Source organism: Ornithodoros turicata, chromosome 8 (genome assembly GCF_037126465.1).
Source record: "Ornithodoros turicata isolate Travis chromosome 8, ASM3712646v1, whole genome shotgun sequence".
NCBI classification, from domain to species: Eukaryota; Metazoa; Arthropoda; class Arachnida; order Ixodida; family Argasidae; genus Ornithodoros; species Ornithodoros turicata.
The window spans coordinates 27374565-27388652 of NC_088208.1; the positions used below are offsets into that span (position 1 = coordinate 27374565).

General features: G+C 50.5%; 2 protein-coding genes across 4 annotated transcripts; one reads left to right on the forward strand and one right to left on the reverse strand.

Annotated features, from left to right (window-relative positions):
* The first annotated feature begins 1244 nt into the window (after window positions 1-1244).
* Window positions 1245-11806, forward strand: LOC135366836 (nicotinamide N-methyltransferase-like). 3 transcript variants are annotated; one of them, XR_010414294.1, is made up of 4 exons: window positions 1245-2200; window positions 2355-8467; window positions 8547-8756; window positions 9751-11806. XR_010414294.1 is itself a non-coding variant. In XM_064599774.1 (3 exons), the coding sequence occupies exons 1-3, from the start codon at window positions 8337-8339 to the stop codon at window positions 10184-10186; spliced, it is 777 nt and encodes a 258-aa protein (XP_064455844.1). In that variant the 5' UTR covers window positions 4732-8336; the 3' UTR covers window positions 10187-11806. The 3 variants fall into 3 exon arrangements, 1 of the variants encoding a protein (XP_064455844.1); XR_010414293.1 differs by having other exon boundaries at window positions 1699-2257; XM_064599774.1 differs by lacking the exon at window positions 1245-2200 and having other exon boundaries at window positions 4732-8467.
* On the reverse strand, window positions 3434-6380 carry LOC135366834 (neprilysin-2-like). Its single transcript, XM_064599772.1, has one exon. It carries the CDS (start codon window positions 6311-6313, stop codon window positions 3578-3580), a length of 2736 nt encoding a protein of 911 aa, XP_064455842.1. The 5' UTR covers window positions 6314-6380; the 3' UTR covers window positions 3434-3577.
* Window positions 11807-14088: the final 2282 nt, after the last annotated feature.

Genomic DNA, 14088 nt, shown 5'->3' on the forward strand with positions numbered 1-14088 from the left:
AGCAGTCTCAGTCTTTGTGGAGGGCCTGCCGTTGAACGCCCTCTCTGGCGACGGCGCCCGGGGCGGCTGCCCCTCTCGCAGCCCCGTCGCTACGGCTCTGCTGGGCCCTATCTGACCTCTTAGTGGAGAATTATTCCGGTTGTCCTTTCATTTGTAGCAGCCGATATGCTCGCTGTATTATTTCTCGGTCTTGCACAGGGTGGGCGGCAGCACTGGGCGTCGCCACCAAACGTGCTGTGGTACCAGCACATATGGTACTGTTGGAGGCTGGTGAAGCTGAGCGAGTGCGACGGGACCGCGATGGTGTTCGACCGCGTTGTCGTGTTGTACGGCCAAATCCTTGTATATTGGAGACAAGTGCGGAACCAGACCCTCTGTTTTGGGGGGTGGGGATCGCCCCCACCCCCTCTGGATCCGCCACTGATTGGCTACCACGTTCGTCAAGTGCTCCACAGTGCACAGCTGCTACAAGGCCTTGTAGCATCCGACAGGCTCGCTGTATTACTTCTCGAAAACGACTTCCTTCGCGGCCCCCTACATCTTCACAGACGCACGCCGTGCCAGACCGATCACGTGAACCCGCGAAGCTAGGAACACGATTCTGCGGGAGTTGTTTTTGTAGCGCCTGTCATCGCCCATGGTGCATACAGCAGGCCACTTTTGCGTCGAAGACCAGGCACGTCTCGCTGACCGCATTTTGGAACTTGCGGTTTAGTCTGCAGCGCGGTTTAGTCCTAGGCAGCGCAGAGTTCAAGCTCCGTTGCGTCACACACGCCACCTCTTCAACAGGATACGCCTACGTCCAATTCCATCGCAGCACTTACCGCTAACGTCGAACAGCTACAGAACACTGTGGCGCACTTGACGACATGGTAGCCAATATGCAAGGATTTGGTCGTACATCACGCCAACGCACTCGCTCGGCTTCACCAGTCTCCAACAGTACCATGTGCTGGTACCACCGCACGTTTGGTGCACCGAAGCGAGCCTGTTGGCTGCTACACATTCATTACACAGATTCTGACATGCGTGGTACTCTTTGCCAGAAGTACTTGCCTGGTACTCCGTTGCCGAGCTTGCCATTCCATTATATCAGTCCTTCTGGTACCGTATTTTCCCTGACGTCTTGTCCAATCTGCTCAGCGTTACATACGCTGTGGGATCTTCTTCCACTGGTCTGTATGGAGGTGCTGCCTCCAGAAGTCCTGTTCTGGTAATGGTCTGTGCAGACTTTCCTGTCGAGGCTGTCTAGCAAAAGTATCTTGCAGCAATTCACGTAAAGTGAACCCATTTCATATTCGTGAACGTGCTGGATTTGAAAAAAGAATGCAGTACCTCAACGGTCTCCTATGGACAATGGCTTCGCCTTCTTTCCTACTCCCTTGTCGATAGTACCGCCATCATTAAAAGAGCAGTGAAATGCCCCATGCATTTTCGCTTTTGGCTGCGGCATGTTGTGCGACAAATAACGTGCGCTCTTCCGAAGGAGCGACGAGAGCAGCTGACCTGTAGCGCACGCGAGAGAGGAATCATATCTGTACTCCCTCTAGAAATCCTCTACCCCCCTTCAGATACCGTGTAAGTGAACGAGGGAAGTGGACGTGACGTTGACAGTCCCTATGTCAGGTGACTCGTGATGTAGCCCACCGCAATAGCAGACGAATCTTCGGTGGCCAACGAGAATTTGCAGCTGCTCACAGGTCTGTCGACGTCATGCGCCGGGCCGGGCTGATAGCTGTTTTCGCCGCGCGTTTGTTTATAAATTTGATCGCGTAGTGACAATCCACCGCACAGGCAAGATATTGTCCATGGTGGCTCCTAATAGGCAGCTTGATGAAAGCAACAAGGTTTCGAGCCATGTTAAATATCACGTCCGTGGTATGCCACTTGAAACAAAAGTATAGTTTGCGAAAAGGGCACAAGAAAACTGACCTGGGCAGGCAAGGTAGGGCATCATTCTGAAGGAAGATGGTGCAGCTTCGTCTTCGTCAGAAGCAGCAGCAGCAGGGTTAGCTGGGTGGTTGCGCCGTCCGGGGTTAGGCCATGGCCCTTCGCTACCCGACGGACTTCAACATCGTACGGGAACTCCGTCTGACACGCGACGGCTTCGAGGCAGTAACCCTGGACGTAGCTCGCGACTGCAATTATCCGTGCTCTTCACATTGCTTCATCTGGTCAAGAAGCAGTGCCAAGATTCTGGGCAAGTACGAAGCCCGGGCGCTCATTCTCATGCACTTCCGCTGCGACGGCGCGCTAGGTACTGTATCCATGAATGTTGATAACGTGACCAGTGTTCGTAATATCGTATAACGCGATAACTACGACATGCGTGTAAGCACCTTATCGCTACGTAGGATTTCCGGGTGGAATGGCCGATCCCGGGGAAAGTCCAGAAGAGACAGCCAACAGGGAAATGGAGGAAGAGATTGCCCTGGACACGAAGCGATTTAAGGTTTCCATGGGTGATCATCTTATCACTTTCGTGAATGCCCCTCTGAAATTCACCATGCACTTCTTTGTCCTGCCCGTGACCGCTGAAGACTTCCTCAGCATTGAAAAGGGCATCATGAATGCTAAAGAATATGGCCAGGAGACGTTCGGTTTCTTCAGGGTTCCGCTGTTCAGCATGGAACCTGCTGGGGGACTGGAGACTTTTTTGCAACAGGTGTTCAGTGGTGGAGCGCGGGAACAGCTTCTCTATTCCCTTGCTCGACTTGGCATTATGAGTGTAGCTGAGATCAAAGCCGTGGCAAAATTGCGAGATAAATGAGGGACTCTGCTGGCAAACGAAGTCTTTATCTTTTATCGGTACCGTAAAAGTACTGTCATCGGGGCCGATGAGTTTGTGGCTAAGGCCATATTGCGAAACGTCTAGCCATATAGGCAGTAAAATACGGTCGCAAGGTGAAAAATCAAGGAATGACAGGCGCAGAGGTGGCACATCCTTTTTGTCCGCAATTTTTACGAAAGTGTCACGCCTAAAAACAAATATGGCCGATTCCGCTAGTTGGTGGTAGACAAGGTCGTGCCGAGGGCTGGGAAGTGGTAGGTTCGAATCCTACCACCTACTGTGCTGTCTGAGGTTGTCGACAGTTCCCCTTGAGGTCGGCGCAAGACGCGTACTAACCTCCCGCCATCCCCAATTCCTTCCTGCTGTCCTCTGTCCACCTCTGTACAGCCACTTCACAGCCTGCTTCGCGGCACAAACAAAATTGTTTTCTGTTCTGTGCTTTTCATATCACCACTTTCATCTGTAACTTACGAAAGCTTGTACTGCAATGTCACTACCGTTGTCACCTTGTTTAACTATAATGTTGCTATATTGGCGCATGAACGCTCAAGAGATAAAATATAAGGAAAGTAACGAAGGTGCCTTACTGACCGGCCCTTGTAAAACCGTCGTTGCCCCTTGACATTCTTATGTTGACTCAACCAAAGGAGCGCAAACTGTATTCACATTCGAATACTATAGGCATGAGAGACTTTACACAGAGCGGCGTACAATAAAGATAATAGCGGAAGCTTGCTGCCATCGTCATACGCGATGCAGAGGCTATCCATATTTACTTTAGCACTTTCATTGAAATTTCCAGAACTTGCACTTCTTAAACGGGTTCATATTGCTGCCTTTGCGGCAGTGATAGGCATCCGTGAATTGAAAGCTGTTCCACAGCGGGATATTGACCCTGTCCGACGGCAATGCCAGAGGCACATTCTTGAGATGCATCTCCACGTATCCCTCGTTCGCATTTTCGCAGAACCTCGTAGCATAAACAACGAAGAAAAGTTGCTCAGTAGTGGCATTGGGCACATTGGCCAACAGGGAATGACCGCGGATGCCATGATCTTTCAAGCTCGCCTTGTACATCTCGTACAGAAACGGCAGAGCCGCATTATCCCTGACATTGGGCTCTACGGTAAAATCACGGTACAGAGCTCCGGCCAGGCTCATGCTTAGCGACTTGTTATACTGCGTCGCAAGACAGCTGCTGTAGTTTTTATACGATTCCTTCGTTGCTGTTGTCCACCACTCGTGCGCCTTGTCCTGAGTGCTGAAGAGGGAGCCGTATCCAGACACGATGCTCATAAGTATGTTGGCAACGTCGACGAGCGTTCGTGGTACGTACAGTGGTGTATCGGTGCTGTCGAAACCCATTGGCTCGACGAACATTGCCATGGGCACGTAGATGGTGTTGTTGAGCGGATCGTACGTTGCGTGGATGTCGAAGACAGAGCCGAACCAACTGGTACGCTTAAGGCTGTGCACAAGTTGGCGAAATCGATGGCCCACGTGCGTGGCTCTGGCATTTACTAGGCTGAGGAGCACGTTTCCCACTGGAACATACTGCACTGTCTCGTAGAAGACGTTCCTCTCTTCTTCACTGAGAACCCAACCAGGGAAGAAGTCCACGAAGTCGAGCTGTTTGACTTTCTCAAGTGCCTTCGGTACGTCGCGACCGGACAGCCATGTGATGTTTTCGACCGAGCTGCCTAAGAAATCCTTCATTCTGCTGATGGACGAGCGGAGATTGAGAACGTTGTGATCTTTGACGAACATGTCGTGGTACATGGACAAGAATGCGAAGGGCATGGCGTCTTCGGCCATGCGAAGGCACAGCCGCCAACGTGGAACATTTTGATGGCGCCCCGTTAGTATTCGACCATAATACTTTGTGATATCACCATCCGATCTCGGTGGTAGGAGCAAGGAGAACACTGTGTACGCCTTAAACCCGAGGTAGTTGATGATGGTTCGTCGCTGACGGCCTTCCAGAACTTCCACGAGCTTCTTCAGGAAGGGCAAGTTTTTGACCAGAACGACCTCCCTATGAGTAACCGGACGTATTTTTTCGAAAGTCTTATTCAAGAACCTCACCCATCGGAGTTTACTACAGTACGGCAGCTCATTCACTTGCATCTTTATATGCCGGCGTACCTTTTCTTCCTGAGGTGTTTTCGGAAGGGTAGCTTGCGCGACTTCGTCCTCCAACCCGAGAACAGCGCTGCCGAGGAGGTCGGACAGCGCAGGGTTACTCAATTTGTCGAACGCTTTACGCACGACGCTCTCATATTCGAGCATTTCGTGTTCGTTGAGGAAAAACTCGTTTCTCCGAATAACTTCTCGTGAAGGTTCGTCCATGGCAATTACGTACTTTTCACTGTCGTCGGGATCTCGTTCGACGCTGACGGACACAAGAGGAAACACACCCAGCCGAGACGCAAGAGCAGCGGCAACTTTCTCGATTAGAGAGACGTTGAACTCTATCTTCACAGTTGGCCACTCATGAAGGTGCAGACTTGCAAGAGCCTCCTTCAGCGGTCGCAGGCCACGATCGTTAAGACGCTCTTCAGACATGCAAGCATTCCTCAAAAGGATAGCCTTTCCTTGGCTGGACAGCACATTGAAGGACAAGGGCGCCGAAAGAATCTTACGCAATTCCTCACGGACGACTTCGTCGAGTCGTTTCTCAACAAACTCTACCAGTGTCGAGCGATAGGATACGTGACCACCCCCTTTCGGGACGGGATGTTCTTCGGCCCAGTTGGCGCAGATGTGTTCGTAGAAATTATCGCACGGGTTCAAGAGAGAGTCCATTTGGCTGGCCAGTCGCTCCCCTTCCTTGGAGCAACCCTCCGTTGTGCACTCGTACCCATTTCCTAAAGATCGTGGCCTGTGGGTCTTGCGAAGAAATGCCCCTAATGCGCTATGCATGTTTCGAGGCACGTTTCGCAGACCACCAAGTGGTGTGGGGTCTAGGTTCTTGACGGCAATTTCGGTTGGGCCGTTCTTAGAGTGAACAGTGTTTGGCGCCGCTTTATCGATGGGCGGCCTGGCGTAATTCGATACGCGCGTTGGCAACGAAGAAGCAATTTGGCCTCCGGTTCTGTGGGCAATTACAACGCAAGCGACTCCCAGAAGCATGACGAATGCAACAGTTAGGACAACGGCACTCGATCTCATGAGGACGTCTTGTGACTGGTCATCACCTGGGAGGTTCCGCAGGCTGGCAGCGGTGTTTCTCTCGTTGTGCGGCAGCTCCTCGCTTACGGTGGAGTACGACGGGACCCCGGAGAAGGCAGTGGGCGGCATACGCGTAGCGTCGAAGACTTGCGCGTGGTTTGCCCTTCGGCGAGGCGAAGGGTAGGTACCCCGCGGGCGGCTCCTCTGGCGCCTCTTGGAAGGACTTGTGCGCCCGCGCTTCCCGGGCGACCGGGACCGTCGGGCACGGCGAGACCTGACAGCGGGCGACGATGACGTCGTCCGCGTCCCACGCTGGCTTTGGTGTTCATTGCGGGGTACCGGACGTGGCATTAAGGATGAGATTTGAGTGGCAAAAGAATATCGAACAAAACGTGTGTCGTTATCGTCGTCGAATTGTCACGTGAATGGCTACCCTCGTGATTCCCTTGTTTTTCCTGATTTTCAGGACGAGCATTTAGAGTGTGTTGTATCGAAGTAATGTGCAGTCAGACATCCCGTCTCGAAACTTGTATGCAGAGAAGGTGCTTACCCTTCGTCTCGGTCCTGAAAAGGGGTATTATATAAACGTTGGTTTCGCTTCGAATTTCTTACGAATACTGCTTGTGCTTTCGCATGCTTACTTATTACGTATGCGCCCGCAGCGTAAATTTCAGCGTGCCGTCCAAGAGCTATGTCACAATCAGTGTACTGTTGACAGAAGGCGACCACATCGAGTAAACCACATTGTCATGGAGATTATTTAAATATATTACATTACAATAACGAAGGCTAGCTAATTATTGTGCTTAATCAGATCGGCATAAGAAAATTGTAATAGACGAAATATGTTTTCGGAAGTCCGCAAAACGTGTTCCCGAAAGGGTTCAGGCGAGGTTGGGCACTGCCTTCTTTGTTTGGAGACAGTGAAGCTTTTCCTCCCTGGTATTTTGCTGGAGTTTACTACTTGCAGTATTACTGCGTTACTGCGGGAAAGAATGTGGGCCCACGAAGGCATGGTCCCACATCCCCGACGAGACCCCAAACCTTTCGGACGCGGCTGGCTCCACAACGTGTTTGAGCTTTGAGCACGTCAGCCACGTGTACATGTGAAATCAGTTGTAGACATTAGGATATATAAAAGAAAAGTGTATTGTCGGAAAATGGACGGGAGGAACGGAAGAGCAAAATTTGCAGAGACCGATAGGCAACCAGAGATTGTCCGAGAGACGTATAAAACGGGCTTCCGTTCGCCGTGTGACCAGAAACTACTTATTCTTCGAAATGCTCCTGGTGTTAATGTGTTATTCCGGGCAACAATTTTTGCTTTCTTAGTTTTCAGCGGCATTGCTGCAGCCACGTCATCGCTGGAGCCTATGCTTTTTTCAGTCAGCTTGAATCGCGTGAAAATGTCCAAAGGTGTGCCGTTTGTCGTATGGTTATTCCAGTACTTTAAGTGCCACAGTAAGGAGAGCTCGGCAAAGATCTATATAAGGACTATATGAGATCGGTGATAAGATGATAAGATATCAAAGGACTATATCAGACCGGCGCATGGTTGGTCGATCACTCTTCGTTTCGTCATAAAACGTCTCCCTCGAGCCAATCCTTTGGCTGTGTTCGCGTATTGCGGACAAGTGCATCTCAATTCCAAACACTTTGTAGTCTCGAGGTCCAGGTCTAGACGTTCATTCATCCATGCCCCTTCGAGCATAACATATCGTAAGGCAAAGCGTTAATATGACCTCGTGTAGCGTTTATCCTCCACGATAGCAAACCGCCGTAATTTCTCTCTCCTTCCGCACGAAACCTTCAAAACCGGAAGAGCTCTATGGCGGAGGGAAAGCGCGCGCGCGCGAGAGAGAGAGAGGCGGCGTTGCGTATCTGCGGACACGGTCCAGTCAGGTCCGGTCCGGCTTGTTTTACTTTCTCCCCCGACCCATCAGATAAAACAGACTCTTCTGCCTAGCTATACGGCCCCTCATGCGTCCTCGTACCTCACGAGTGCTATTTTGAACGTCTCCATAGAGAAGCAAAAGTTTGCGACGGGATCTAGAAATATGGTGCTTTTTGCCGCAATGTAGCTTGCGTTTGAACAGTGTTGCTTGCTTGGTCTGCGGCATGGGGACCTCCCATGAAGGACGTTACGGAATCGTGGTGTGTTATGTTTTGCGTGTATTGCGGTGATCACAGAGACCGTGCTGTGGGAATGAAAAGCCCGTTGGTGACAACGGAATCAGCTGGCGTGGAACGACTCCGAGCAATCCGTTGGCCTTCACCTTGAAAGCTGCCGGCGTCGGAATGTGAAGAGAGACGGATTGTTTCCCGTTCGCGTGTGCGACAACACAGCTGCGGAGGCCGATAGGGATATCTGAAAATGGCTTTCGTCGGGGAGGGTTCCCCTGCCGCGTTCGAGTCGGATGTTTACGTTTATCAGCTCTTGAATGACCATTACAAGTGGGTGAGACTCACGCTAGATTTCCTGCACAAGACTTTCTCGAACGGAAGGTAAGTTTCGAGTGTGGGATACAGGATACTTCAACAAACACGAACCGGAATCGCAGAATATTTTGTTTCTCGTATCCAGCGTTCAAGGGCACGAGCTGTTGGAGCTAGGTTGTGGTCCGACCGTGCATTGCGTGCTGTCAGCAAGTCGGGTGTTTTCCAACATCACAATGGCAGACTTGTCGTCCAGTAACCTGGAAGCTGTGCGGCATTGGCTGACCCCCGAAGACGGCGTGGATCTGGGAATGTGGAAGCCGGTGCTGCAACATGTCGCTAGGTTGGAGGGATATAGGTGAGTAGGACGCCGGAAGAGGATGGCACTCAGAACGAGACTTTTCGAAATGCTGGTTATAGCAAGTCGTTTGTGTTTGAGAGTGCTAGGTGCTTTGTTCTTGGGACGACTCCTCGTTACAGGGTTTGACCATCGGAGCCCTTGGTCATTTCCTTGCGCGCACAGCCTCATATCGTCTTTAATTGGGTCATATCATACCAACGCTGGCAGTTGGGTGTAACACACCAGCCGGACAATCCACCTACCGGCTTTCATTTCGGTAGCACCTGGCCCATTTGCTGACAGCTAACAACCCATGAATGCAGAGTATAGCGAGTCCTATTTTTTTGTGACCACCCTCTCTGCGTAACCTTTTTTTACATATTCCCCTCACCCTTCATTAGCAAGATGTTGCAAGAATTAACATTACATACTCAACATTCTATTTATGATTTTACCACTTGCGACAAGTGGACTCTCCACGATAACGACATTGTGGCGACTTGGAAAATCGAAAACTACATCCTTCTGCATGGGCAGCGCCACCAACTTCGCCCTCTCTCACTATGACTAAATTACTTGGTCCACGGTCAAATCTAGCCAACCAACGCACTGCCCTAAGAGCACTACCAACATTCCTGGAGAGTGTAAGACTTCGGTACCCACAGTGAGGCTCACCATTACATTTTCACCAAATTGCCGCGGGAAGTGGGGTATACTATCACCTGTGGCGATGACAAACTCCAATCACCACATCAAAGCAAAGTCGTTGTACAGTGCTGGACAAAAGTTTACGGAACACGCTCCGGCGCATATCTTCTTCAGAGTGACACGCAAGCAGCGAATGTTGCCGTACGGACTTGCAAACACGTGACTGGGTTACCCAGGCACATGTCTGTAAGTTCGCACGGTCCCATTCGCTGTTAGCGTGTCACTCTCGTGAAGGAATGCGAAGGAGCGTGTTCCGTAAACTTTTGTCCAGCGCTGTACAATAACCATGACTTTTTCAATGCAGGAACGTAGCTCTCGGTGCCCAAGACATTGGAAAGCGTGCGCGGAGGTCTATCCGTCACCTTGTCCAGTGCGACGTCCTCAGAGAAACAATCCTTCCAGCGCCGTACCATTCGTACGACTGTGTGCTGACGTCTTTGTGCCTAGAAGCAGCCGTCTCGGACCTCGTGTCGTACAAGCGGGCTCTCCGGAACGTGGTGAGATACGTCCGTCCTGGAGGAACCATTATCGTGATCGGCGTCCTCGGCTGTAGATCTTACGTGGTTGGCGAACAGACGCTTTCGTCTTTGAGTCTGACGCCGAAAGACGTTCGTGACGCCATAGCGAAGGCAGGAGTGACGCAGTGCGTCTGGAACATGGTAGAGAAGTGGAACAGCACGGAAGACGTGAACGGCAATGATTGGACCGGAGCGTTCATGGTTAAGGGTGTGTGTGGTTGAGAATCGAGTGTCGTATGTGTTGTGCTGATGAAGAGCGGAGCATCAAAAAATCGACGAATCATGTTAAAGAACCTGTGGAAGCCACGAGGCGGTTGAACGAGGAAGGCCTGAGGAGGGCGGTGTGGACAAGCACGCGGTGATCACCGTAATTTTTAATCCGCAGAGACTTTTAGGGAATCGTAAGCGCCCTCCGATTACGACTCCGTATCGCTGGCAGCCAATCAGAGCACAGCCCGCTGAGTCGGATGGTGATATGTTTTACGGGCCATCGACTCCCAGGTGGGCGTAAGGGCGTAAGTCGCCATCTTCCCATGCATTTCTCTCTATAGACTTCTCCGTGTTTGCGAGCAAATGGCGTCATAGTGTTCGACAGCGCCACCAATTTGGTAGAGTTGAACTACGCTCGAAGCTAGGGGCGAACGATAGACGAGTTCAGAAAATCCCAGTGCTCTTTACGCACGCATTGCATATACTGTGCGCTTGCTGAGCGGGGGGGGGGGGGGGACGAAGAATAATCCTTCACATTTCGCTTTCACTGACCTTGACACTTCGTGGGACAATGGACCGGTAGGGGAGAAGAGAAGTCGGAACAGTTTGGAGGCCACCTGTTTCTTTCGTATTAGTAAACTCCCACAGTTCCAAGCGACGCAAAGTACTCTGGGTTTTCTGAACTCGTCTATTGGTCGTGCTCGAAAGCCACGAAGGGATTACAATGATCCCTGAAAAGGACGCGACCTTCGGTCCTACTTTCCTTTCAATAGGAGGCAGCGAACAAGTGCCCATTCGTGGAACCCCGCCCTCCCCTTCCGATTTGTTTCGGTTTCAGTCTATCTACTAACGTCATGATGACGTTTCTCGGGTAGAGGTCTATCTAGGAGTTTTTGTAGGTAGGAAGGTGTTCACGATAACGGTTACGAAACCATGATGGGTCAATTTGTGTTTCCTGTTTCTTCGAAGTGAGTGACGTCACATTGCTAAGCTTGGGTAGCCTGGATTTGATAACTTCCTTTATCGTACAAGAGAGAACTGATGTTCTGAGGCTGGAATCCAGAAGATGTGGGTTCGAGTCCTACAGCTGGCTAACCTTTTCAGTGACTTCCATCTTTCACCTTTATCGTATTGTTTTGTAGAGTTCTTCCGATGTACTAAAGCTGACGAGGCTCGACCGTTGTTTTGGGAACCTAACGAATTAGACGATGTCGATGATTTATTCCTCATTTCTGAAGCTCTCGATAGACGAAAGAAAGAGATGGCATAGCTAAACGGAACCGCTAAGCGGACGGAATGTCACAGTGCCCCATTCAGTTCCTTCCATCGCTCATAGGTGCCGCCACGTATGCGGTGTCGGAGACATACCATGGAAAGACGTCCATTTCGCTAAAACGTCTCGGCGGGCGCTTTGTATTATATTCGCTTCGTATCATCGGTCGGAGTCGGGGTACGCTTGCGACTTCCTGAGTCCTTTTTATCGGAAACTAAACCGGAAAACGACTAGCGAGGCAAGTGAGCGCTCTTGCTTCGCCGCGTCGGCAAACCGCACGCAGTGCAGAGTTGCCTCAGATAAAGTACGTTGTTTGTAATTTTGGATAAAATGAATAAAAATAGTGTTTGTGAAATATCTGCAAGAAAATTTTCATTTCGTTCAGTTCTTTTGTGAAAAAATCGTGGGGAATTAAAGAAACTGCTGCCCTCTTAACAGTGCCGATGACCTGAGCCGACTGCTAAAACCTCTTGTGTACGCGGGTTCGCTTAATTTTGTAGCGGCCTACATTGAGTTGAGTAGATAAGAAAAGAAAAAAAGAAAAAAAAAAAAAAAAAACTGCGAAATAGGCACTCATTACGAGAGCCGGCTACTTCAGATCACTTGGAAAAACAAAAATGCCTAACTACAATAAGAATAATGAGTGACAAAGACACTCAGTCAGTCACACTGTGTCCACCAACTTGGAGGCTGTGGCCTACATTCTGTTAAGGTATTTGGCTGTTGGTTGGTTGGTAAAAGAGAAAAAAAGGAGATGTTAGTCCCAAACTACCCGGGACTGGCTACTCCAGGACGCGTTTTTTGGGGGGCTCATTATATGTAAAACAAATGAAGGCCGGGAAAGGAGGGCGGGGAAAAAAGGAAGAAAAGGAAAACTGAACAAATCTATACACTTTCTGAGGCACACATGCCCAGACACGAGTGGGAAAAATTCATCAAGTGCGAAAGTGCGAAGAACTGAATGCACGAAAACTCAAACAAACAAACAGGGCGTCACAGAGTGTCGAAGAGGTCCGTCGAGACGAGGAATTGCACAAAAGCGCGCATGGCAGCCATGAGCTGATTCCCACGCCAGCACCCAAGAACCTTTTCGGTGGACCACGGCCGATTATCCAGGCGGGCCAGCGATGACACAAGGGAACGACGGTGTGCACTGTACCTCGGGTAGTCTTGGAGTATATGGTCCATGTCATCAACTCACACACACACAGAACGCAGTTGAGGAAGAAAACCCTGGCGAGCTTAAAGTGCCACTACGGACTAAATCAGCAACTTCCAAGTCTACCAAAGTTATGTTACTGACATCATCTTGTCTCACTTTACATTCCCGCAAAATATTTTGGCTCTACGTGACGCGAAAGCTAGAGAAAATTAATTTTTGTTTTTGAGAACTGTGACGCCATGTTAGGCTCCGACGGAACGCAGGCTCTCATCTGGCAACGTTGTTCCCCTTCGCGTCTTCCGGGGGGCTCACTTTTTGCACTCCGTTAGCGGAGCCCACGCGACATATCCTCCGACCGCTCCGACCTTCGAGAAAACACAAAGGAGGAACAAGTCATCTCTCCCATATTCCACTCTTTCGATCAGCGTCACGTGACTTCTCCACCACGTGACACTCCCCGGACGCCGGCGTCGTTGCTAGGAGACGAGTGCCCTCACCAGAACATGACATCCTTGCAATTTGTTGGCTTATCATTACGTCACCCGATCCTCGCGTCATTGAAACTTGTGGAGGCTCATCTGATCTTCGAAAATTGACAGAAATGCACAGCGTTCGTAAACGGGATTGAAATTTCGCGTATACGTAGAATCCTTGAGGCATCCTCTTTTCATGGACTAAATAAAATAAACGCTGTTTTGCGAGTCCGGAATAGCTGTATGGCACGTTGAGGTGTAGCCTGTAGATTGAGCGATGTGATGGGTCGAGGAAGCGCTGACGGAATATAAAAACGGAGGAAATCTGGCTCCACCTTGTGCAGGAATGACGTGGCAGGGACACTTCTTCGCCATGCAGTGTTCACTGCAGAGACGTCTCATGAGTGTACAGATTGATCTCTTCGCGTCCGCTTGGGTAAAATACGTAGCGCGCCTCGGTACACCACGTGCCACAACAGGGCGTTAAAAATGACTTCTGTGCTACTTTGCTGCTTCCCAGCAAGTTCAGATCATGGCGTGCACTTTTGCTTCACCACTATGAGTAAATATGCCTTCCTGAGCAGAACGCAAAGCCCCAACAGTTCCCTCCAACAGCTCACGAAAATGGCTGAATAGGATATACTGTACGCTTGGAGAAACTAGGGAGCTGTGCAGACAGTTGACCTACTTTACGCTATGCAAGTAGGTCTCTGCGCAGCTCCTTAGCTTCGCTCTCTCCCCTGTTGCCCGTGGAGCGACGTCATTGGCCGCTCTCTCGGATAACGGGGCGACATTCTAAGGTGAGGAGCACGTGGCTTCTTCCGTAGATCCATGCCGGTCTACGAACACCCTCTCATTGGTGCCTTGTGACTGGACAGACACTTTGTCACGTGGTTTCTCCACACGTTAGCCCCATCTCTGCGAAGAGACAAACCGTCGTAGTAGCGTATGGTGGTGGTAGAAACACAAGATGTCCTAACTGCGTCGAGTAGCAAAATGTTATATG

Excerpts from the sequence above, each read along its gene's own strand:
- LOC135366834 (XM_064599772.1), bottom strand. The coding sequence starts at position 6,313 with ATGCCACGTCCGGTACCCCGCAATGAACACCAAAGCCAGCGTGGGACG.
- LOC135366836 (XM_064599774.1), top strand. The coding sequence starts at position 8,337 with ATGGCTTTCGTCGGGGAGGGTTCCCCTGCCGCGTTCGAGTCGGATGTT. Across the intron at positions 8,468-8,546 it reads AAGACTTTCTCGAACGGAAG|CGTTCAAGGGCACGAGCTGT; the intron begins GTAAGTTTCGAG and ends TCTCGTATCCAG. Across the intron at positions 8,757-9,750 it reads GCTAGGTTGGAGGGATATAG|GAACGTAGCTCTCGGTGCCC; the intron begins GTGAGTAGGACG and ends TTTTCAATGCAG.